The 25,074-nt window shown below is 42.3% G+C and overlaps 1 protein-coding gene across 2 annotated transcripts in view; it reads left to right on the top strand.

Moving 5' to 3' along the window:
• LOC139555242 (CUB and sushi domain-containing protein 3-like) overlaps positions 1 to 25,074 on the top strand; it is a 773,621-nt gene that overhangs the window by 591,597 nt on the left and 156,950 nt on the right. For both annotated transcript variants that reach the window (XM_071368883.1, XM_071368882.1), the window contains exons 32-39: positions 3,931 to 4,044; positions 5,535 to 5,630; positions 8,656 to 8,859; positions 12,061 to 12,185; positions 12,676 to 12,772; positions 20,246 to 20,350; positions 20,473 to 20,591; positions 21,479 to 21,548. In XM_071368883.1, the coding sequence (XP_071224984.1) occupies positions 3,931 to 4,044; positions 5,535 to 5,630; positions 8,656 to 8,859; positions 12,061 to 12,185; positions 12,676 to 12,772; positions 20,246 to 20,350; positions 20,473 to 20,591; positions 21,479 to 21,548 (930 nt within the window). The remainder of the gene's footprint in view (positions 1 to 3,930; positions 4,045 to 5,534; positions 5,631 to 8,655; positions 8,860 to 12,060; positions 12,186 to 12,675; positions 12,773 to 20,245; positions 20,351 to 20,472; positions 20,592 to 21,478; positions 21,549 to 25,074) is intronic.

Genomic DNA, 25,074 nt, shown 5'->3' with positions numbered 1-25,074 from the left:
TGACCATAGGGCTCTGGTCAAAAATAGTGCACTATATAGCAAATTGGGTGGTATTTGGGACATGGCCTCTGTGCAGCTCGCTCTTCGGCAGCCCAGGAATAAAATCTTGTTTGTACATGTAGGAGTCAGGATCAGCTCTCCCTGTCCATGTAATGACTAAAAGACTCCCGAGTGGCACAGTGGTCTAAGGCACTGCCTCTCAGTGCAAGAAGCGTCACTGAAGTACCTGGTTTGAATCCAGGCTGCATCACATCCGGCCGTGAGTGGTATTCCCATAGGGAGGCGTACAATTGGCCCAGCGTCATCCGGATTTGGCCGGGGTAGGCCGTCATTGTAAATAAGAGTTTGTTCTTTTAAATAAAGGTAAAATAAATACAATTTAATTTAAAAATAAATAAATAAATGTATCATGTGTGCCAGAGTAGGAGTAGCTCCCCCCTGTCCATGTAGTGCCATTCATTGTGATCTAAAAGACTACACTGGGTCCTGGGTGGCGCAGCAGTCAAAAGCACTGCACTGCAGTGCTGAGGCGCTGCTAAAGCCTGAGGTTCAATCCCAGGCTGTGTCACAACCGGCTGTGACTGGGAGCCCCATAGGACAGCACACAGTGTGGAAAGAAGTAGATGGCCAGGCAGGTCATGTTTCGGAGGACGCATGACTCGACCTTCGCCTCTCCCGAGCCCATTGAGGAGATGCAAAGACGAGCCACGGGACCTAATTCAGGGAGAAAATGGAGTAAAAAATAATAAGCTTGTGACCATGCCATCCTGAACACATTTGTTAAGGGTCGGGCCTGGTTAGTATTGGGACGGGAGACCGCCTGGGAATATCAGGTGCCGTAATCAAAAACAATTATTTAAAATGTTTTAAAATAAAAGGCTAAAATGATCCTTAATCAGCTCTCCTAGTTTGAGACGGATGATACATAGGGCTCCTGAATGGGATTCACATGGCGACTGTTAGCGTAAAGATACAATTTCATTAAGGCAAGAAATCAAAGGGAATCAGGAAAGATGAATGTATGACCTCCACAAAGTATATTTTAGGTCGTTTTTGGTCACAGGTCCAGAAATGGCTGAAGAATTGCAACATTTGCCTAGAACTAACGCTGCAGATAGCAATACTGGGTGATTTCAAAAGCCATAGTTAATCAATCAATAATATAATAATTATTTTAGCAAAAATGTTTATTTTTAATTTACAATCTGTAGAAGCTATGAGAATAGAAAGGTTCAGTACTTTTGTGAAGCATCACAGTACAGTTGAAAAATATATGGCAAATAGAATGGATGGTGTTAAGAAATAGATGGGAGGGGTTGAATGGAGCTGAAGGGTGGGACTAATAACAAGATAACCAATGTAAAACATACGGGGTCTGTAAAATGTATATAGGTTCAGAAACGTTGTCAAATAGCACAGTTACAAATAGAAATCAAACTGGATGGACATCAGAAATAGAGGAAGGACTAAAAACAAACAAAATATAACTATTGTAAAATAGATTGTGTCTGTAAAATGTGTATAAGATGTGTGGACTGAGGGTGGAAGCCTGGGTGCTGTTGTCTATTGGTTTACTCCAATTGGGGGAAGGGTGGTAGGGTGTGTGGGGAATAATAAAGGTATATATTTTTTTTTAAATGTATGTATATCTATATAGGTATGTGTATGTATATATGTGTATGCATATGTGTATGTACGTGTATGTATATGGATATATTTACCCCAAAAAAATTATGGGGGATTGGAAATGATGCAGACACTTACATTGATGGAAGCAACAATATTAAACTGATCCACCACTAGAAAAATATTTAAAAAATAAAAAGTTTATTTACTATCAGGATGACTATGGGGTGTAATGAGACACCCTATGTGAGAAGCTTTGGGCGTAATCACAACATAACAGTCCTATAAGCTTATTGGTACGTAGAGATGCATTTTGCCCTGAGCCCTAGTAGATTAATTCACCTCTTTAACTAACTTCTAGTAGATTAATTCACCTCTTTAACTAACTTCTAGTAGATTAATTCGCCTCTTTAACTAACTTCTAGTAGATTAATTCACCTCTTTAACTAATTTCTAGTAGATTAATTCGCCTCTTTGACTAACTTCTAGTAGATTAATTCACCTCTTTAACTAACTTCTAGGAGATTCATTATCCTCTTTAACTAACTTCTAGGAGATTAATTCACATCTTTAACTAACTTCTAGTAGATTAATTCACCTCTTTAACTAACTTCTAGTAGATTAATTAGCCTCTTTTAATTAACTTCTAGTTGATTCATTATCCTCTTTAAAACTAACTTCTAGTAGATTAATTCACCTCTTTAACTAACTTCCTAATCCACAGTTAGTAGGGCAAGATGGTGCAAGTGAGTTCATTTAGTGTTCCTCCCTAGTCTCATATATTATCTAAGGTGATCATTCGTAGGATTTAGATCATATCATTTCAAGATCACTTAAAATTCAAAAGTTAGTTTAAAGTGGGCCTAGGGTTACAAAATTGCGGTAACTTTCTCCAAACTCTCAGGTTTTCCAGAAGTCCCAGTGGGAAGATTCCTAGAATAAGCAGAAATAAGCAGAAAAAATCATCTAAATTTCATTTCTAGAAAACCTGGGAATTCTGGGTAAGGCCTATATCATTGGGCCGTCCGTGTTGGAAACTGAACTTCATTTGGGTCAGGGAGAATGTAATGTTAGAGAAATCAGCAACTACCTTTGCCTTAGTGAAGTTACTTATGTTTACTGTATGCTTCCCAGTCGAAACAGTTCGTCCATATATTATGATAACATTTTGTGACGTTTTTGTTTGTTTTGGTCTTCGGCAGTTTCTTGGCTGGGGGCTGTTAGTGCACACAATTTTCATTGAGACAGGTCGAAGTTCGGTAGCCGATGTCTACGCCCCTTTGTCTGTGATTGGTCAACAGTACTACTCCTAGTAGGAGTGGGAACATGAAGTGTTTAAGCAAATGTTTTCACTTGAGAAATACTTCACCAAACATCTTAGTTAGATGTAAAATTGAGCAACAAAGACCTCCTCTGTAAAAACGTCAAAATTATTGACATATTTCTTGATTTGTCTTTGATTAATTCAGACTATTTTGAGGAAGTGTTTCTGGTCTTTAGGGAGTATGCGAGCACGGACGGTCACTTGCGAAGCATAACCTAGGTATACGGACACCTTTACAACTTACTGTTTCTCCTGAGAAGAAGTAGTCTTAACAGAAAAATTGTCATTTCATAACAATTTAGGGCGAGTACAGTAGAGTTTTGTAATGCTAATGAGTAGGATGGGTAATCAGTTTTTTCTGCCTTCACAATGACTCTCTCAAAGTGGTTAGGGAGGCAAAATTAGGATACTTCTTTATTACTGTACACAGTGGAGAGGGAGCCCCCAGGGTGCACCAGTTTACTGTGGCTTCGCTCCAAACACAAAGAGAATGGTCCCCGAGAGGTTTTCAATTCAAATATTGAAATAAACATACAGCCCTGTTACCTCTGGAAGTCCTTGCTTCAGCTTTAAGGTCACTGCTGTTGTAATGAAGAATAATGATGTACTTTTATGATGTTATTGGCACAATAAATACAATATAAAGCATCTCAATATGCTCGTCGCTAAAGAGAGCAGGAGCAGTTGACAAAACAGTAATTGTATAACGACCCGTTTTATCTATTTTGCCGCGCTTTAGTACCTACTATGCGCTGAGACTTACTGGCTTCGGGGGGCCAAAATAGATGTCACAATTAAGCTCTCGTGCATTTTCTAAATGGCCACCGTATATAACATTACGCCTGTGAAATTATGAATGATGTTAACACAATGGTGTTAGCTTGTTTGTTAATATTTTTGTTTAGTTTCACACGTCAACCTCTCTCTCTCTCCCTCTTTCTTTCTCTCTCTCTTTCTCTCTTTCTCTCTTTCTCCTTCAGTGTTGTTTGGACAGTTTGTCTTGTTCCAGACGTCACTCAATGACGTGGTGGACATTTATGATGGGCCTACGCAGCAGTCTCCACTCCTGTCTTCTCTCTCTGGCTCCCACTCAGGTAATACAAAAAGCAACGCAACACAAGGACAGACAACAGCAGCACAGTCAGCAACAGCAGCACAGAACTGGAGTTTTTTGTTGTTGAGTTTTTCCTTTTGTCACCTTTTTGCCGCTTGCTCTTTGAGGGCTTTGTGGCCACATCTGTAGGGCTATGCATTAATCACACATTCAACCCTATTGTTTGGTATCATTTTAGTCTCCAGCACCACTCTGTGTCAGAATCCCAGTACACCACATTCACGTTCCATGAAAATCTCAAATGAATTGTGAGAACTCTGAGCTACACACATAAGAGAACAAAGCCCAAGATGGATCCCTATGATAGTTACACATACTTCCCCTGCCTACGTTTCCCCCACATTTACTCTACCTATAGTTATTATATTTATCAAAAGCACCTGTTCCCTTGGGTCCATACCCTCACTTATGCTGAGCTATTGAGCCTTGTGTGTGTGTGTGTGTGTGTGTGTGTGTGTGTGTGTGTGTGTGTGTGTGTGTGTGTGTGTGTGTGTGTGTGTGTGTGTGTGTGTGTGTGTGTGTGTGTGTGTGTGTGTGTGTGTGTGTGTGTGTGTGTGTGTGTGTGTGTGTGTGTGTGTGTGTGTGTGTGTGTGTGTGTGTGTGTGTGTGTGTGTGTGTGTGTGTGTGTGTGTGTCGGATGGATGGATGGAAAATGACATGGTTGCAATGTGTACCATGTAATCAGAAACACTTGAAAATATGTTCTTGACAAAGAGGTAAGTGCTGATGCAGGGCCATACATTTCCCCCTCATCCCATCTTGGGGATGAGACCACAAAAGTGTCAGAGAGACTGAGAAGAAGAAGAAGACAACGACAAAGACGAAGATAAAGACGAAGACGAAGAAAATAGAAGAGAAGAGGTGGGATGAGAGTGCCTCTGGCTTGACTGGAGTTGGCAGTCAATAAGACGCCTCCTATCAAAGCAAATTAATATCCTTCTTCAAATATAACATTGAACCAGCAGCTGATCAGTTCTGCACTGAAAGGCTTCAGAGTTCAACAAAGCCAGATTGGAGATCAAAGTGATTGATTAATCCAATGGACTCTGATACATTGATCTGTGACTGGGTCGGATCATCCGTTGTTGGACAGCAACCTACAGATGTGCTGTTTTCATTTGATCACTCTTTTGTCGCAGAGAATTTTCCTGCATTGCAGGACATGTAAATTATAGTGTATTCAAGGTTTAAAAAGGCTTCTATAGTTTGTATTTTCCACTTTTTCCACTTGATTTATCCTAACTGAAAGTGTATCAACCCATACATAAATGTCCATTAAAAATAATCCACATAATAATGACCACTTCTAGTTTCTGCAGGATTATTTTCCTGCTGTGAGAAACTGGTCAAATGAAGATTTCACATATGTACAAATTAATCAGAAGAATAACCTCCATTTCATCCCGTGAAATGTTTGTGTTCGGTGGACTTGTAAATTGTGTTTGATTGCCAATGTCTTTCTTTCTTCAGGGGAGTCTCTACCCTTGAGCACTGGTAACCAGATAACCATCAAGTTCACCACGGTAGGCCCGGAGACGGCCAAGGGCTTTCACTTTGTCTATCAAGGTTGGTCTTCCATAGATCTTTCATAGGTTATAGATTATTCCTGAGTACGGTGTCTATATTAGGACATCCTTGTGACTCTTAAGCTGTCCTAATAGGAACACAGTGCATATGAAAGCAAGCCCTTTTTGTGTACCAGAGTTGGTTATTTTAGATCTGTGATGACATTATTCAAATGTTGCAGCAATTCGCTTTCATCCAACCCCAGTCAAGCCAGAGGGATGGATTGAGTTTAGTTGCGTCTGTAATGATACTCTCCTCTATGTATTCAAAAGGACAGTATACAGTGCATTCAGAAAGTATTCAGACCCCTTGACTGTTTCCACATTTTGTTACGTTACAGCCTTGTTCTAATATTGATGAAATCAATGTTTTTCCCTCATCAATCTACACACAATGACATTTTGGCAAATGTATTTCAAATTTTAAAAAACGCAAATATCACATTTACATAAGTATTAGGGCCCTTTACTCAGTACTTTATTGAAGCACTTGGAGTCTTCTTGGGTATGATGCTACAAGCTCGGCACACCTGTATTTGGGGAGTTTCTCCCATTCTTCTCTGCAGATCCTCTCAAGCTCTGTCAGGTTGGATGGGGAGCGTCGCTGCACAGCTGTTTTCAGGTCTCTCCAGAGATGTTTGATCGGGTTCAAGTCCATGCTCTGGCTGGACCACTCAACGACATTCAGAGACTTGTGCAAAAGCCACTCCTGCGTTGTCTTGTCTGTGTGCTGAGGGTCGTTGTCCTGTTGGACGGTGAACCGTCGCCCCAGTCTGAAGTCCTGAGTGCTCTGGAGCACGTTTTCATCTCTGTACTTTGCTCCGTTCATCTTTCCCTCTTGACTAGTGTCCCAGTCCCTGCTGCTGAAAAACATCCCCACAGCATGATGCTGTCACCACCATGATTCACCATAGGGATGGTGCCAGGTTTCCTCCAGACGCAACGCTTGGCATTCAGGCCAAAGAGTTCAATCTTGGTTTTATCAAACCAGAGAATCTTCTTTCTCATCATCTGAGAGTCTTTTATGTGGCTTTTGGCAAACTCCAAGCGGGCTGTTGTGTGCCTTTTACTGATGAGTGGCTTCTGTCTGGTCACTCTACCATAAAGGCCTGATTGGTGGAGTGCTGCAGAGATGGTTGTCCTTCTGGAAGGTTCTCCCATCAAAACAGAGTAACTATGGAGCTCTGTCAGAGTGACCATCAGGTTCTTGGTCACTTCCTTGACCAAGGCTCTTCTCCCCCGATTGGTCAGTTTGGCCGGGCGGCCAGCTCTAGTTAGAGTCTTGGAGGTTCCAAACTTTTTCCATTGTTGAATGATGGAGGCCACTGTGTTCTTGGGGATCTTCAATCCTGCAGAAATCTTTTGCTACCCTTCCCCAGATCTGTGCCTCGACACAATCCTGTCTCGGAGCTCTACGGACTCTAATTCCTTCAACCTCATGGCTTGGTGTTTGCTCTGACATGCACTGTCAACTGTGGGACCTTATATAGACAGGTGTGCCTTTCCACATCAGGTCAAATCATTTGAATTTACCACAGGTGGACTCCAATCAAGTTGTAGAAATATCTCAAGGATGATCAATGGAAACATGAGCTCAAACACCTGAGCTTAATTTCGAGTCTCATAGCAAAGGGTTTGAATACTTATGTAAATATGCTATTTATATTTTTAGTTTTTAACACATTTTCAAAAATGTCTGAAAACCTGTTTTTGCTTTGTCATTATGGGGTATTGTGTGTAGATTGATGAGAAAAAACATTAATTTAATCAATTTTAGAATAAAGCTGTAACGTAATTAAAAGTGTAAAAAGTCAAGGGGTCTGAATACCTTCCCGAACGCACTGTATATACTTAATGATCCTTTGAATACACTAGCTCCACTTGAAATAAAAACATCTGAAATATGCGACTCTGACAGGCATTGAGTTAGATTGAGCTTCATTAAGATTTCCTTACAGAATGCCCTCAAGAGTAGCGTGTGTCTATGAGAGGAGATTATTTTTAGACGTCTGACATTTTAGACTCACGCTTCCATAGAGTACCTACATTCATCAGGAGTGTGCCGAAAACCGGAGGGGTGCATTTTTTATTTTTCTGTCAGCTAGCATCTGTTGATGACGTTGCCGGGCCCCAAAACCTGTCTGTTCAGCACTATCAAAGGCACAGGGATGCTCTGCTCAGCAAGATGCTTCTCACATCCCCTCCCAACAATTGCTTAGAATGATCAAGCTTCTTATAGCTTTAACAAATTCTACACATGCCACATTTCCCCCTCCCCTTGAAAATCTCATGAGGGTATGTCTGCGTCCGAACTAGCACCCCATTCCCTTCATAAGTGCACTGCTGATCAAAAGTATTACAATATATAGGGAATAGGGTCCCATTTGGGACGTAACTTAACACTCAGCAGCAGCTTCCTCCAGTGTAGAAGACTCATTCATGCCCCCCCCCCCCTGATGCATGCTTAGCCTAACTCCTGGATGGATTCCAACAACACACTCCAGACGCTGCCTGCCTGCTACCCGGATGTAATTCTCTATTACACATGCAAAGCTTTCTAAAATGCTAGCCTAGTCTCCTATCATTTAAAATAGCTTGTTCATGCAAGCAAGGCTTGCTAACTTAAATCCCACTCACTAACTCAGTGCTGTTGTTCTGGTCAAAATGTAATCCCAATTTCAATATGTCATACTTTTACACAAAGGCCAGATTCAGTCAGATGGTTCTTGTTTATATGAAAACCCTAAACCTGCGTTCAGTATTCAAGTGTGGGAGCACTCATGGGAAGTTGATCAAGGTAACAGACACACACTCTCCTCCCCTCTTACAGCGCCTTAATGCACCATTGGTGGTGGTCTGTGTTATGGCATTAAAGACGTGGGTTTTGCATTATCAAATGTCACTCTAGCTAGCTATAGCTGAAAGTCTGTCACCAGAGAGTGGGTTTGTGTTATTTCATGTTTTTGTCCCCACTTCGTCTTCTTCTTCCTCCATTGCTTTGCTGACACCTCCTATCCTCTCCACAGCTGTCCCAAGGACCAGTGCCACCCAGTGCAGTTCGGTCCCTGAGCCTCGCTTCGGCAAACGGATCGGGAACGACTTCGCCATGGGCGCCACAGTCCTGTTCGAGTGTAACCCCGGATACATCCTGCACGGTTCCACCGCTATCCGCTGTGAGACCGTCCCTGACACCTTGGCCCAATGGAACGACTCGCTACCCACATGTATTGGTCAGTATGATTGACTCCCGAGCCAATTGTCGACTACCGTGATTGGTGACCGCATGTCAGAAACACGCCTGAGTCTTCTACCTTTCTCTCAAGCTTCATCAACATGCCAATCACCACGGGCCGACCTCTTAAGTGAGGCAAAGTCGTTAACGTGGGAGCGTGAGTGTGCACATGAAAGCAGACTGGGATTTTGGCTGTGAGGGTCCCTCAGGAGGCCTTCCTTCACACTCTTAACTGAAACAAGCAGAATGTTTCCTCCTGGCTGTGCATCCAGCCAGGTCTAAAGAGCGTGGTGAGGAGAGAGGCTAGAGAGGAGAGAGGGTAGAGAGAGCGTGGTGAGGAGAGAGGGTAGAGAGAGCGTTGTGAGGAGAGAGGCTAGAGAGAGAGGAAGAGAGGAGAGAGGGTAGAGAGAGCGTGGTGAGGAGAGAGGGTAGAGAGAGCGTGGTGAGGAGAGAGGGTAGAAAGAGCATTGTGAGGAGAGAGGGTAGAGAGAGAGGAAGAGAGGAGAGAGGGTAGAGAGAGAGGAAGAGAGGAGAGAGTGTCTCTGATGAGAGTGCAGAGTTAAAGCAAGAGATGACTCTCTCACTCTCTTTCCCGACGAGTGCTCTGCCCAGTTTCTGGTTACAATTATTACTAATTGTCAGCAGAGCTGCAGTCTATTCATTATGTCTAAACAGCTCAGAAAATAGCCTCTAAATGGTAATGATCTTCCAATGGCTGCCTTTTCTCTCTTAAAGTGATGTTTGCCTTTTTGTCTGCGGATCACACACCAATATTCAAGGTTCTGGTTTTCAGCCAGAGTGACTTTCATATCAAGCTACATTTAATAACGCAGGGATTTTCCCCCAGTCCATGGTGGGATGGGCATGCCTGTCTGATGGGAGGCTAGTCAAGTACATCTAATCTGTGCTTGCTCCCTGCTCCTAACTGGCAGAGACAGAATGGCATGGTGTTATTTTCTGTCAAACCCATCCAAAGCCCTGCTCCAAAGCAAAGGAGGGAGACACAGAGTTTGTAAACAGGATTTGACCAGAGCTGTAGCCTTGATATGAAGGGCCACTATCTAGCTGTCTTTGAATGAAGGGCCCCTAGCAAGCTGTCTTTGAATGAAGGGCCAGTATCTAGTCTTTGAATGAAGGGCCAGTATCTAGTCTTTGAATGAAGGGCCAGTATCTAGCTATGTGGAGGTGAAGGGCCACTTATCAATGCATAAGGGAGTGTGGAGTTGGCAAGGCCATATTTCTGAATGACTTGCTTTCTCTACGCTGCCTCTTTGCCCCGCTGTAGAACACGTCTTCTTGGGTTTTTTCTTTTTCTGTTTTCCATTTCTGTTTTCCAGTGGGACGGATACGGGCCATAGGATTTTCTCCGTGATTACCTGAGCACTATCGCTGCATTTTATATATCATCTGTAAAATATGGATGAGTTAGAATTGCTCTGAAGTGAGTTTGTTGAATAATTTAATCTTCTGACACAGATATATTGCTCTCTCCCCCCTGTCTCTCAACACCTCTCTCTCTCTCCCCTCTCTCAATGTCTCGCTCTCTCTTCCTTTCTCCATCTCTCCCTCCCCCTCGCTCTCTCCCCTCTCTCTCAATGTCTCGCTCTCTCTTTCTTTCTCCATCTCTCCCTCCCCCTCGCTCTCTCTCTCCTTCACTCTCAGATCTGTCAGACATTTCTGCTGCCATATTAGACAGCCATCAGTGTGTCCCAGTCTTCTCTTAGTTATTTAAACAAGGTGATTGGTGCTGACCTCTAGTATATACTGTTATCCTTCACAGATAGCATCATCATCGGATCTGAGCATCAGATCAGGGGAGAAAAAACACACTGTTCTGGCAGCATTAGATACCAGCTTGTGCTATTGACAGCTCTCTACTTTCCCACCTCTCTCCCTCCTCTCGCGTTTTGAAGACAATACTTGGCAGGCCTTCAGCAAACAGGGGGAAATTGCTTAACCTAGCCTCTCTCTCTCTTGGGAGAAACGGTTATAATGTCACGTCTTTCACCGCAGAGGCAGACGTTTATATGCCTCATTGTCCCTTTTTAAATAAAGTTGAATTGAATCATAGGCACATGGTGGGATGGGATGTGTGTATGAGGCTGATAAGAATGAACAGGTATGGCCTCGAAGAAAATAGGCGTAGAAACTTGGACTGTTCCGATTGGTCAACGTGAGGTATTACATTATTTTACCACTGCTTACTCGTTCTATAATCACTGCCTGTCATGGCAAAGAATGCATTTATCCCAGATTTGATTAACCGTTACTTGTCCAACATGCTTTTAGTCTGTGTAAGTCAAAGGATCTTCTATTTGCTGAGGCATCACTGAAGCTTCACTATTAAGTCAGACATCTATAGTGATATCTCTGTCTGTAGACGGATTGGTTGTTTAGCTACAAAACCAATGGGGCTAAACAGACGGGTTTGCCTTAGATTATTAACAACATGTAAACTATATTTCGTCTCCAATGTGTATTGAAAACAAATACATTTGCACTTGTTGTCTCTCAAATACATTGTTACAGTTGTTGGTTAGCTAGCTAGCAAATTTTTTGACATGTTAGCATAGACGTGACCAGTCAAAACACCTCAAAACAAGACATGGTATCAAGAACAAAAATGAAGCTAGCTGAAACGAGCCACCTACGATTCCCCACATGGCAGCTTCTTGTCACTGGTGCTTGTCACTGGTGCTTGTCACTGGTGCTTGTCACTGGTGCTGTCACTGGTGCTTGTCACTGGTGCTTGTCACTGGTGCTTGTCACTGGTGCTGTCACTGGTGCTTGTCACTGGTGCTTGTCACTGGTGCTGTCACTGGTGCTTGTCACTGGTGCTTGTCACTGGTGCTTGTCACTGGTGCTAGCAGTCTGGCCGTCCAGACTCACAACAACACGACCTTCTGCCCCGTTGAAGCATCGTTTTCTTGACGTTGTCATCTAACCCGTCGATAGTGAGGAAAGCAGGGCCCGTATTCAGAAAGTGGCTCAGTGCTGAATCTGAATAATAACAATATGACAACTGTATAAGTGCAGATACCTGTACGTATTAGGACATATGTGTATGTCCTAATACGTACAGGTATCTGCACTTATACAGTTGTCATGTTGTTCTTATTCAATTTCAGCACTGCTAATCTGAGACACTACGTGGCTGTGTTAACGTATGTCCCCTCTGTGTTTGACTTTGTCCCCTTAGTGCCGTGTGGAGGGACCCTGACGGCACGCAGGGGGACCATCCTGTCCCCGGGTTACCCCGAGCCCTATGACAACAATCAGAACTGCGTCTGGAAGGTTTCGGTGCCCGAGGGCGCTGGAATCCAGGTAAGAGAGCCTGTTCTGTTCTTGGAGAACCATGGAAGAATATAGATGTTTGCGATTTTCAGAGTATCGCCATGCAGTACCAGAAGTTAAACTTGAATAAAGGGAATACTTAAATAGCTTAATAATTATTTAAAGGGTAGATGTTTACTGTAAGTGGGCACTGTGTTTTGGACCTGAAGTCTCGTCTTTCTCTTTCCATTGAATATTATCTACAGTACTACAGTGTTCATTTACTAAGTTGGAGTATTTCAAAGGTTTTTAAGCGGTGACGAATTGTCTGTTTCTGTATGGCAGTTATCTTTCTCTGTCTCACACAACTGAGCCGAACCGAACTGAGCAGTGCTGTGCTGTACTGCTCTGGCCTGCTGAAAACAATGCTGGAAAGGACCATGCAAGCCAGTATAGTACTGTGTGAATCAGGCAGTACTGAGTACAGTTTGGGTCGGTTCAGTACTGTGAAAAAGGTCTGAGTCCTAACGCCTTGCCTCAGATCCAGGTGGTGAGCTTTGCTTCGGAACACAACTGGGACTCTCTGGACTTCTATGACGGAGGTGACAACCACGCTCCGAGACTGGGCAGCTACTCAGGTAATCATTACCTCCTGGATCAATAATCAACCACTTGTGGCGCCTTCACTTATTTGTGATCATATCTGTTATGTCATCCTAATTTGGTCATCAACTATGTTTCAAGGAAACATGTTGCAGCTAGCTATAATCTCATAACACGGAAATCCCTTTCCGAGATCATTATAATAATTTACTGTTAGAAAAGAAGCAACAGTAAACATGTATTCCCCCACGAATGATGCAGTGCCTGTTACCAACACATTTCAGTTAGTTATTATAGCTCCTGACATGGGCCAATCAGTGTCGTTTTGTAAATGCCGGGTCTCTATGGCAAGACACATCATTTACCCAAGTTTTGTCAAAATCAGGCCAGTGCTGTCTGAGATGTCACGTGTGACGAATGTACTAACGGAGGGAGACAGATCCACAGTCCACTCCACGATTTCATAAGTTATTTTCCCTCACAGCGAACACCTTCCTGTGTCCACGACCACGATCATATAATTCTAGCAGTTGGAACACATGTGGTTCAATGTGTCTCCCCTGGCTGTGTGCTACAGATCAATTCCTGCCAGGCCTGTCAAGGGAGCTCTTCCCCGCTGTTTTCTGTAGCCACTTTGTAGTAAACAATACCCTGGCTGATGAGCATCTACAGGGCCCCAGCATAGGCCGCACTCTGGCCTCGTTTGCATGTCTGTCACTGAGGCCCAGCGGGTCAACGCAGGCTCCATGGGGGATAGAGATGGGGAGGTGGGTGTACGGGGGATGTAGGGGTGGACAGTAATTAGGAAGTTCCAGTGGGTATCTGAGCCCCCTGCTAAGGCTTGAATGACAGGGCCACACCACACTGTGGAGTTCTCAGCTGGTTCATATAGATATAGATGCTGACTTGTTCCAACACATACAAAGGTTGGAACAATAGGGTGTTAGAGAGGGAATGAGCTCGATATCAGGAGGACACTTAGGAGAATGGAGGCGGGAGCAGAGACACAGTATCTGTCATGATTACAGCTGTCCAAGTGCTGTAACTACCTGAGGAGAAGTCTGTTCATACCTTCATGTAAGAGTTGCTACTGTTTATATAGTGCACCCAAATAAAAAAAAATGTCATATGGTTTCCTTATTCTGTAAGCTGTCAAATCATAATCAAATCACATTTTAATGGTCGCATACACATATTCAGCAGATGTTATTGCGGATGTAGTGATATGCTTGTGTTCCTAGCTCCAACAGTGCACTAGTATCAAACAATACACAAATCTAAAAGTAAAAGAATGGAATTTAGAAATATAGAAATATAAACTCAACATGTAAAGTAAAGTATTGGTCCCATGTTTCATGAATTGAAATAAATGATAGAAGATATTTTCCATACACAAGTATAGCTTATTTGTCTCAATTTTGTACACAAATTTGTTTACATCCCTGTTAGTGTGCAGCTTTGCCAAGCTAATCCATCCACCTGACAGGTGTGGCATATCAAGTAGTTGATTAAAAAACATGATCATTACACAGGTGCAATAAAAGCCACTCTAAAATGTGCAGTTTTGTCACACAACACAATGCCACACATGTCTCAAGTTTTAAAGGAGTTTGCAATTGGCATGCTGACTGCAGGAATGTCCACCAGAGCTGTTGCCAGAGAATTAAATGTTTGAACGTTGTTTTAAAGAAATTGGCAGTAGATCCATTAGCGTCACAACCACAGACCACGTGTATGGCGTCGTGTGAGCAAGCGGTTTACTGATGTCAACGTTGGGAACAGAGTGCCCCATGGTGGCGGTGGGGTTATGGTATGGGCAGGCATAAGCTACGGACAACGAACACAATTGCATTTTAAGGCCCATTGTGACGGCCATTTTTTAAAGGTATCTGTGACCAACTGATGCATATCTGTATTTCAGGTCAAGTGAAATCCATAGATTAGGGTCTCGTGACTTTGATTTCCTCATGTGAACTGTCACTCAGTAAAATCAATGACATTATTGCATGTTGTGTTTATATTTTTGTTCAATATATATATATATATATATATATATATATATATATATATATATATGTGATGAGATGTATTGACAATATGGACAGTATATGGATAGAATATGTAGTATATCTGAATAATAGTATATGTACAGCAATAGTTAAATAGGATAGGCCTTGACTAGAATACAGTATATACATATAAAGTGGGTAAAACAGTATTCAATGACTATGTACAGTGGCTTGCGAAAGTATTCACCCCCTTGGCATTTTTCCTATTTTGTTGCCTTACAACTTGGAATAAAATAGATTTTTGGGGGGTTTGTATCATTTGATTTACACAACATGCCTACCACTTTGAAGAAAACTTGAGCATGCATAACTATTCACCCCCCCAAAGTCAATACTTTGTAGAGCCACCTTTTATAGCAATTACAGCTGCAAGTCTCTTGGGGTATGTCTCTATAAGCTTGACACAACTAGCCACTGGGATTTTTGCCCATTCTTCAAGGCAAAACTGCTCCAGCTCCTTCAAGTTGGATGGGTTCCACTGGTGTACAGAAAACTTCAAGTCATACCACAGATTCTCAATTGGATTGAGGTCTGGGCTTTGACTAGGCCATTCCAAGACATTTAAATGTTTCCCTTTAAACCACTCGAGTGTTGTTTTATCAGTATGCTTAGGGTCCTTGTCCTGCTGGAAGATGAACCTCCGTCCCAGTCTCAAATCTCTGGAAGACTGAAACAGCTTTCCCTCAAAAATGGCCCTGTATTTAGCGCCATCCATCATTCCTTCAATTCTGACCAGTTTCCCAGTCCCACAACATGATGCTGCCACCACCATGCTTCACTGTGGGGATGGTGTTCTCGGGGTGATGAGAGGTGTTGGGTTTGCGCCAGACATAGCGTTTTCCTTGATGGCCAAAAAGCTACATTTTTGTTTCATCTGACCAGAGTACCTTCTTCCATATGTTTGGGGAGTCTCCCACATACCTTTTGACGAACACCAAACGGGTTTGCTTATGTTTTTCTTTAAGCAATGGCCTTTTTCTGGACACTCTTCCGTAAAGCCCAGATCTGTGAAGTGTACGGCTTAAAGTGGTCCTATGGACAGATACTCCAATCTGTCCTCTCTTGGCAGGTTTGTTGTGGTGCCATATTCTTTAAATTTTTCAATAATGGATTTAATGGTGCTCTGTGGGATGTTCAAAATTTCTGATATTTTTTTAGAATCTGTACTTCTCCACAAATTTGCCCCTGACCTGTTTGGAGAGCTCCTTGGTCTTCATGGTGCCACTTGCTTGGTGGTGCCCCTAGCTTAGTGGTGTTGCAGACTCGGGGCTTTTCAGAACAGGTGTATACAGTGGGGAGAACAAGTATTTGATACACTGCCGATTTTGCAGGTTTTCCTACTTACAAAGCATGTAGAGGTCTGTAATTTTTATCATAGGTACACTTCAACTATGAGAGACGGAATCTAAAACAAAAATCCAGAAAATCACATTGTATGATTTTTAAGTAATTAATTTGCATTTTATTGCATGACATAAGTATTTGATACATCAGAAAAGCAGAACTTAATATTTGGTACAGAAACCTTTGTTTGCAATTACAGAGATCATACGTTTCCTGTAGTTCTTGACTAGGTTTGCACACACTGCAGCAGGGATTTTGGCCCACTCCTCCCTACAGATCTTCTCCAGATCCTTCAGGTTTCGGGGCTGTCGCTGGGCAATACGGACTTTCAGCTCCCTCCAAAGATTTTCTATTGGGTTCAGGTCTGGAGACTGGCTAGGCCACTCCAGGACCTTGAGATGCTTCTTACGGAGCCACTCCTTAGTTGCCATGGCTGTGTGCTTCGTGTCGTTGTCATGCTGGAAGACCCAGCCACGACCCATCTTCAATGCTCTTACTGAGGGAAGGAGGTTGTTGGCCAAGATCAGGCGATACATGGCCCCATCCATCCTCCCCTCAATACGGTGCAGTCGTCCTGTCCCCTTTGCAGAAAAGCATCCCCAAAGAATGATGTTTCCACCTCCATGCTTCACGGTTGGGATGGTGTTCTTGGGGTTGTACTCATACTTCTTCTTCCTCCAAACACGGCGAGTGGAGTTAGACCAAAAAGCTCTATTTTTGTCTCATCAGACCACATGACCTTCTCCCATTCCTCCTCTGGATCATCCAGATGGTCATTGGCAAACTTCAGACAGGCCTGGACATGCACTGGCTTAAGCAGGGGGACCTTGTGTGCGCTGCAGGATTTTAATCCATGACGGCGTAGTGTGTTACTAATGGTTTTCTTTGAGACTGTGGTCCCAGCTCTCTTCAGGTCATTGACCAGGTCCTGCTGTGTAGTTCTGGGCTGATCCCTCACCTTCCTCATGATCATTGATGCCCCACGAGGTGAAATCTTGCATGGAGCCCCAGACCGAGGGTGATTGACCGTCATCTTGAACTTCTTCCATTTTCTAATAATTGCGCCAACAGTTGTTTCCTTCTCACCAAGCTGCTTGCCTATTGTCCTGTAGCCCATCCCAGCCTTGTGCAGGTCTACAATTTTATCCCTGATGTCCTTACACAGCTCTCTGGCCTTGGCCATTGTGGAGAGGTTGGAATCTGTTTGATTGAGTGTGTGGACAGGTGTCTTTTATACAGGTAACGAGTTCAAACAGGTGCAGTTAATACAGGTAATGAGTGGAGAACAGGAGGGCTTCTTAAAGAAAAACTAACAGGTCTGTGAGAGCCGGAATTCTTACTGGTTGGTAGGTGATCAAATACTTATGTCATGCAATAAAATGCAAATTAATTATTTAAAAATCATACAATGTGATTTTCTGGATTTTTGTTTTAGATTCCGTCTCTCACAGTTGAAGTGTACCTATGATAAAAATTACAGACCTCTACATGCTTTGTAAGTAGGAAAACCTGCAAAATCGGCAGTGTATCAAATACTTGTTCTCCCCACTGTATATACTGAGATCATGTGACAGATCATGTGACATTTAGATTGCACACAGGTGCACTTTATTTAACTAATTATGTGACTTCTGAAGGTAATTGGTTGCACCAGATCTTATTTAGATGCTTCATAGTAAAGAGGTTGAATACATATGCACGCACCCCACTTTTCTGTTATTTATTTTTTTGAATTTTTTAAACAAGTAATTTTTTTTCATTTCACTTCACCAATTTGGACTATTTTGTGTATGTTCATTACATGAAATCAATTTAAATTACAGGTTGTAATGCAACAAAATAGGGAAAATGCAAAGGGGATGAATACTTTTGCAAGGCACTGTACACAGGGCAGTAGCCTCCAAGGTGAATCGTAGAGCGACCAGGTGGTAGCCGTCTAGTGACAGTGACTAAAGTTCAGGGCAGGGTACTGGGCAGGGGCAGGCTAGTGGTGACTTTTTAACAGTCTGATGGCCTTGATATAGAAGCAGTTTTTCAGTGTCTCTGTCCCAGCTTTGATGCACCTGTACTGACCACGCCTTCTGGTTGGTAGTGGAGTGAACAGGCCATGGCTCGGGAGGCTGAGATCCTTGATGATCTTCTTGGCCTTCCTGTGACACCGGGTGTTGTAGATGTCCTGAAAGGCAGGCAGTGTGCCCATGCACCACTTCGCCAGGGCCCTCACCTCCTCCCTGTAGGCTGTCTCATAATCAGGCCTACCGCTGTTGTGACGTCTGCAAACTTCATGGTTGAGTTGGAGACCTCAGTGGCCACGCAGTCATGGGTGAACAGGGAGCACAGGAGGGGGCTAAGTACACACACCTGTGTTGAAGATCAGTGTAGTGGAGGTGTTGTTGCCTACCTTCACCACCTGGGAGCGCCCGCCAGGAAGTCCAGGACCCAGATGCACAGGGCGGGGTTCAGACCCAGGGCCCCGAGCTTAATGATGAGCTTGGAGGGTACTATGGTGTTGAAGGCTGAGCTGTAGTCAATGAACAGCATTCTTACATAGATGTTTTTCTTGTCCAGATGGGATAGGGCAGAGTGATAGCGATTGCGTCATCATGCCACATACGTCTCGTGTCTGAGCCATTGAATTGCGACTCCACTTTGTCTCTGTACTGGCGTTTTGCCTGTTTGATTGCCTTAAGGAGGGCGTAACTGAACTGTTTGTCCTGGAGCATATTCCCAGTCACCTTGCTGTGGTTAAATGCGGTGGTTCGCACGAATGCTGAGATCTATCCACTGTTTTTGGTTTGGATAGGTTTTAAATGTCACAGTGGGAACGACATCCCCTAAATACTTCCTGGTGAACTCAGTCACGTGTCAGTGTATACATCACTGTTATTCTCAGAGGCAACCTGGAACATATCCCAGTCCTCATGATCAAACAATCTTGAAGCATGGATTCGGATAGGTCAGACCAGTGTTGAACTGTTACCACAGGTACTTCCAGTTTGAGTGTCTGCCTATGGGAAGGGGAGGAGCAGGATGGATGCATGATCTGATTTGCCAAAAGGAAGGCAGGGGAGGGCTTTGTAGCCATCCTGGGAAAGGAAAGTAGCAATGGCAGAGAGATTTTGAAGCGCGAGTGGCGCTGGCGATGTTTTGATAAAACTTTGGTAGCGTTTTCCTCAGATTTGCTTTATTGAAGTCCCCAGCTACAATAAATGCAGCCTCAGGATATGCGGTTTCCAACACAAAGTCCAGTGTAGTTCCTTGAGTGCCGTCATGTTATCGGCTTGAGGGGGAATATACAAGGCTGTGACGATGCCCGAAAATAATTATCTCGGGAGGTAATGCGGTCGGCATTTGATTGTGAGGTATTCTAGGTTGGGTAAACAAAAGGACTTGAGTTCCCTTGCATTACCACAATCACATCATGAGTAGTTTATCATGGAATATACACTTTCTTTTTCCCGGAGTGGTCTTTATTCCTGTCTGCGTGGTGTACTGAGAACCCAGCTGGCTGTATGGATGGGGACACCATATATTTTTTTCAAGATGGTGCAGATAAACATGGTCGCCCCATTCATGGCTCCTAAACAACTTTACAATATTTTGATATTTTTTGGTGTTATTTCTCACCTTATTAGCTCAGAACGTCCTTTGCATTATTTCAGACAACCGGAAATAACTTTGGGATATTAGAGCGGCGATAACTCACCAGCATTTCCACTTTCCTGAATTGGATCCTTTGTTCGTACCCCCAAGGCAATTCCACTTGTCTATGGACAAGATAAGAGACAGCAATCCATGCTTGGTTTTGTTTACCTGGCCACTGTCTTCAATCCAAAACTAATGGAACTCAATATGCCTGATATTAGCATTTTTTGGCGTTTCATGTCCAGCACATTACCATGGAGGGTATTGTCTGAAGGGTATGAAACACAAGCAAATCAACCACCTGTTCATACTGTGTGCCCTTCAACCACTAATTGATTGATTTCCCATAATGATTTCTCTTTGTGGGAAAATGTCTATTTATGGAAAGACAACAGGATAATTGATAACTCTTGTCTTATGTTCTCTCTCTCTCTCTCTCTGTCTTCCAAGGCACCACCATCCCTCAGTTGCTCAACAGCACATCCAACAACCTGTACCTGAGTTTCAGTTCAGACATCAGTGTGTCTGCTGCTGGATTCCATCTGGAGTACACAGGTGATCTGTCAGTAGATGGCTTTATGATGTGTGTGTGTGCGTGTGTGTGTGTGTGCGTGTGTTTGTCTGCCACATTGTGACAACAACTGACGTGTTTAAATTCTCTTTCCCATTCTCCACAGCCATAGGTCTGGAGTCCTGTCCAGAGCCACAGACCCCCAACTATGGCATCAGGGTTGGAGAGCGCTTCATGGTTGGAGACGTGGTGCTGTTCCAGTGTGAACAAGGCTACTCTCTGCAGGTAAGAGATCATTCTCTCTGCAGGTAAGAGATCATTCTCTTTGCAGGTAAGAGATATTTCTGTCTGCAGGTAAGAGATCATTCTCTCTACAGGTAAGAGATCATTCTCTCTGCAGGTAAGATATCATTCTCTCTGAAGGTAAGAGATCATTCTCTCTGCATGTAAGATATCATTCTCTCTGCAGGTAAGATATCATACTCTCTGCAGTAAGAGATCATTCTCTCTGCAGGTAAGATATCATTCTCTCTGCAGGTAAGAGATCTTTCTCTCTGCAGGTAAGAGATCTTTCTCTCTGCAGGTAAGAGATAATTTTCTCTGCAGGTAAGAGATAATTTTCTCTGCAGGTAAGAGATCATTCTCTTTGCAGGTAAGAGATATTTCTGTCTGCAGAAAAAATGTTTATTTTGTTATTGTGTGCTGAATTCTATTATTTTATTAACATATAAGTGTGTGTTTTTTGAAGCTGATTGTATTGTAATGTATACAGGGCTCTTGTAAAGTAGATGATTATCTCAATGTGACTCCCTGTTTAGATAAAGGTTATATAAAATAAATAAATGCATCTCTATATCAAGTTTTGTTTACCTCCATACCTCTATCTATCTATGTCTCTATATTTTATACACACCTCTATCTATCTATATCTCTATATTTTATCCATACCTCTATCTATATCTCTATATTTTATCCATACCTCTATCTATATCTCTATTTTTCTCCATATCTATATCTATCTCTGTTCATTTGATCTAGTATCTCTGTCTGTTCATCTTAGTAGCCATTTTAAATGTTGTTCAGTGTTCTAATGTTCCAAAGCATCGATTAGTAGGGAATATGCAACATAAAAACATAATGCTTGTTAATTAATACCTATTTGTCTTCACCAGGGTAATGCCCATATAACCTGTATGCCAGGACCAGTGCGGAGATGGAACTACCCAGTCCCACTCTGTCTTGGTATGTTGATAACGTTGCTGTGACATCACTATGTGTAAACTTCTCATAGAGAATTGCAGTGAGTTCAGTTACTCTGTAATGTAAATGTGTGACTGTCATAGAGGCTCGATACCCAGCATAAAAAGTACAACTTCAACATTTTCAGAGTTGGCTGTTGGTCTCGGGGACAACTGTTTCATCTCAGGTCAGCTGTATATCCTGAACAACCAAAGTTGATATTTGACAGTCCACCTGCTTACAGACATTTTTTTATGAAAAATGTCCCCAAATGAACTGCCAGGGCCCACATCTAAAAAATATTGAAAAAAAGTATTTAAGAAAACGTTTACATATATACATATATACAGTTGAAGTCGGAAGTTTACATACACTTAGGTTGGAATCTTTAAAACTCGTTTTTCAACCACTCCACAAATTTCTTGTTAACAAACTATAGTTCACAAAATAGATGGCATCATGAGGCAGAAAAAAAATTATGTGGATATATTGAGGCAACATCTCAAGTCATCAGTCAGGAAGTTAAAGCTTGGTCGCAAATGGATCCTAACTAACCTAAGACAGGGAATTTTTACTAGGATTAAATGTCCGGAATTGTGATAATTTTTTTTTGGCTAAGGTGTATGTAAACTTCCGAAGTCGGAAGTTTACATACATTTTGGTTGGAGTCATTGAAACTAATTTTTCAACCACTCCACAAATTTCTTGTTAATAACTATAGTTTTCCTAAGTCAGTTAGGACATCTACTTTGTGCATGACACAAGTAATTTTTACAACAATTGTTTACAGACAGATTATTTCACTTATAAATCACTGTATCACAATTCCAGTGGGTCAGAAGTTTACATAAACTAAGTTGACTGTGCCTTTAAACAGATTGGAAAATTCCAGAAAATTATGTCAAGACTTTAGAAGCTTCTGATAGGCTAATTGACATCATTTGAGTCCATTGGAGGTGTACCTGTGGATGTATTTCAAGGCCTACCTTCAAACTCAGTGCCTCTTTGCTTGACATCATAGGAAAATCAAAAGAAATCAGCCAAGACCTAAGAAAAAAAATTGTAGACCTCCACAAGTCTGGTTCATCCTTGGGAGCAATTTCCAAACGCCTGAAGGTACCACGTTCATCTGTACAAACAATAGTATGCAAGTATAAACACCATGGGACCATGCAGCTGTACTGTAAGTCGCTCTGGATAAGAGCGTCTGCTAAATGACTAAAATGTAAATGTAATACCGCTCAGGAATGAGACGCGTTCTGTCTCCTAGAAATGGACGTACTTTGGTGCGAAAAGTGCAAGTAAATCCCAGAAGAACAGCAAAGGACCTTGTGTAGATGCTGGAGGAAACAGGTACAAAAGTATCTGTATCAGTATCTGTATCCGCAGTGAAACGATTCCTATATCAACATAACCTGAAAGGACGCTCAGCAAGGAAGAAGCCACTGCACCAAAACCGCCATAAAAAAGACAGACTACGGTTTGCAACTGCACATGGGGACGAAGATCGTACATTTGGAGAAATGTCCTCTGGTCTGACGAAACAAAAATAGAACTGTTTAGCCGTAATGACCATCGTTATGTTTGGAGGAAAAAGGGGAGGCTTGCAAGCCAAAGAACACCATCCCAACCGTGAAGCATGGGGGTGGCAGCATCATGTTGTGGGGGTGCTTTGCTGCAGGAGGGACTGGTGCATTTCACAAAATAGATGGCTTCATGAGGCAGGAAAAGTATGTGGATATATTGAAGAAACATCTCAAGACATCAGTCAGGAAGTTAAAGCTTGGTCGCAAATGGGTCTTCCAAATGGACAATGACTCCAAGCATACTTCCATACTTCTGGCAAAATGGCTTAAGGACAACAAAGTCAAGGTATTGGAGTGGCCATCACAAAGCCCTGACCTCAATCCTATAGAAAATTTGTGGGCAGAACTGAAAAAGCGTGTGCGAGCAAGGAGGCCTACAAACCTAACTCAGTTACACTAGCTCTGTCAGGAGGAATGGGCCATAATTCACCCAACTTATTGTGGGAAGCTTGTGGAAGGCTACCCAAAACGTTTGAGCCAAGTTAAACAATTTAAAGGCAATGCTACCAAATACTAATTGAGTGTATGTAAACTTCTGACCCACTGGGATGTGATGAAAGAAATAAAAGCTGAAATAAATCATTTCTCTAATATTATTCTGACATTTCACATTCTTAAAATAAAGTGGTGATCCTAACTGACCTAAGACAGGGAATTTTTAAAAGGATTTAATGTCAGGAATTGTGAAAAAATGTATTTGGATAAGATATATGTAAACTTCCGACTTCAACTGTATGTATATATACTGTATATATATATTCTGTCCATGTACATTAACTCACTGAGACAGATGATGGATCTGATAGATTTGTTCATAAACAGTAACATTTTAAACAAACTAATGAGCCTGATGATGCCAGGGGGGTGCCTTGGGCCTTGGTCTGCATAAGAGACAGACACATTCCTTGTTAGTCTCTTGCCTGTCTTTACCCTTTAAGAACCTATTTCACTTTCCTAATATTGAGACTGTTTTCTGATGTGCCAGAAGTTTACCCCCCTAACCTCCCACTTTGCCTCCCCCACTGCCACAGATGTTGGAAGGCTTGAAGTTTCCTCTTGGGACCCTGGGCCTCAGTGTTAGGAATTCTAAAGTTCAACCGTAGACTGATCGAGGCCACATTGTTTATCTCTTGCTTTCACATTTGTTCTGTCAGCTCAACTTTTATTTTCTTCACAGTTAGCTCAACTCTTTATTCAGAGTCGACTCAACTCTTTATTTACAGTCGGCTCAACTCTTTATTTACAGTCAGCTCAACTCTTTATTCAGAGTCGACTCAACTCTTTATTTACAGCCGGCTCAACTCTTTATTTACAGTCGGATCAACTCTTTATTTACAGTCGACTCTACTCTTTATTTACAGTCGGCTCAACTCTTTATTTACAGTCAGCTCAACTCTTTACTTACAGTCGACTCAACTCTTTACTTACAGTCGGCTCAACTCTTTATTTACAGTCGGATCAACTCTTTATTTACAGTCGGCTCAACTCTTTATTTACAGTCGGATCAACTCTTTATTTACAGTCGACTCTACTCTTTATTTACAGTCGGCTCAACTCTTTATTTACAGTCAGCTCAACTCTTTACTTACAGTCGACTCAACTCTTTACTTACAGTCGGCTCAACTCTTTATTTACAGTCGGATCAACTCTTTATTTACAGTCGGCTCAACTCTTTATTTACAGTCGGATCAACTCTTTATTTACAGTCGGATCAACTCTTTATTTACAGTCGACTCAACTCTTTATTTACAGTCGGATCAACTCTTTATTTACAGTCGACTCAACTCTTTATTTACAGTCGACTCAACTCTTTATTTACAGTCGGATCAACTCTTTATTTACAGTCGGCTCAACTCACCTATAACCTTTCAAGTCGGATGGGTTTAAACAGTTTTTGACGTTGTTTAATCTTGCCCGTAATCGTTTAATCTTCATTTTATTCT

This window comes from Salvelinus alpinus, chromosome 26 (genome assembly GCF_045679555.1).
Source record: "Salvelinus alpinus chromosome 26, SLU_Salpinus.1, whole genome shotgun sequence".
In the NCBI taxonomy this organism is placed as follows: domain Eukaryota; kingdom Metazoa; phylum Chordata; class Actinopteri; order Salmoniformes; family Salmonidae; genus Salvelinus; species Salvelinus alpinus.
This window is presented reverse-complemented; position numbering and strand designations above follow the sequence as displayed.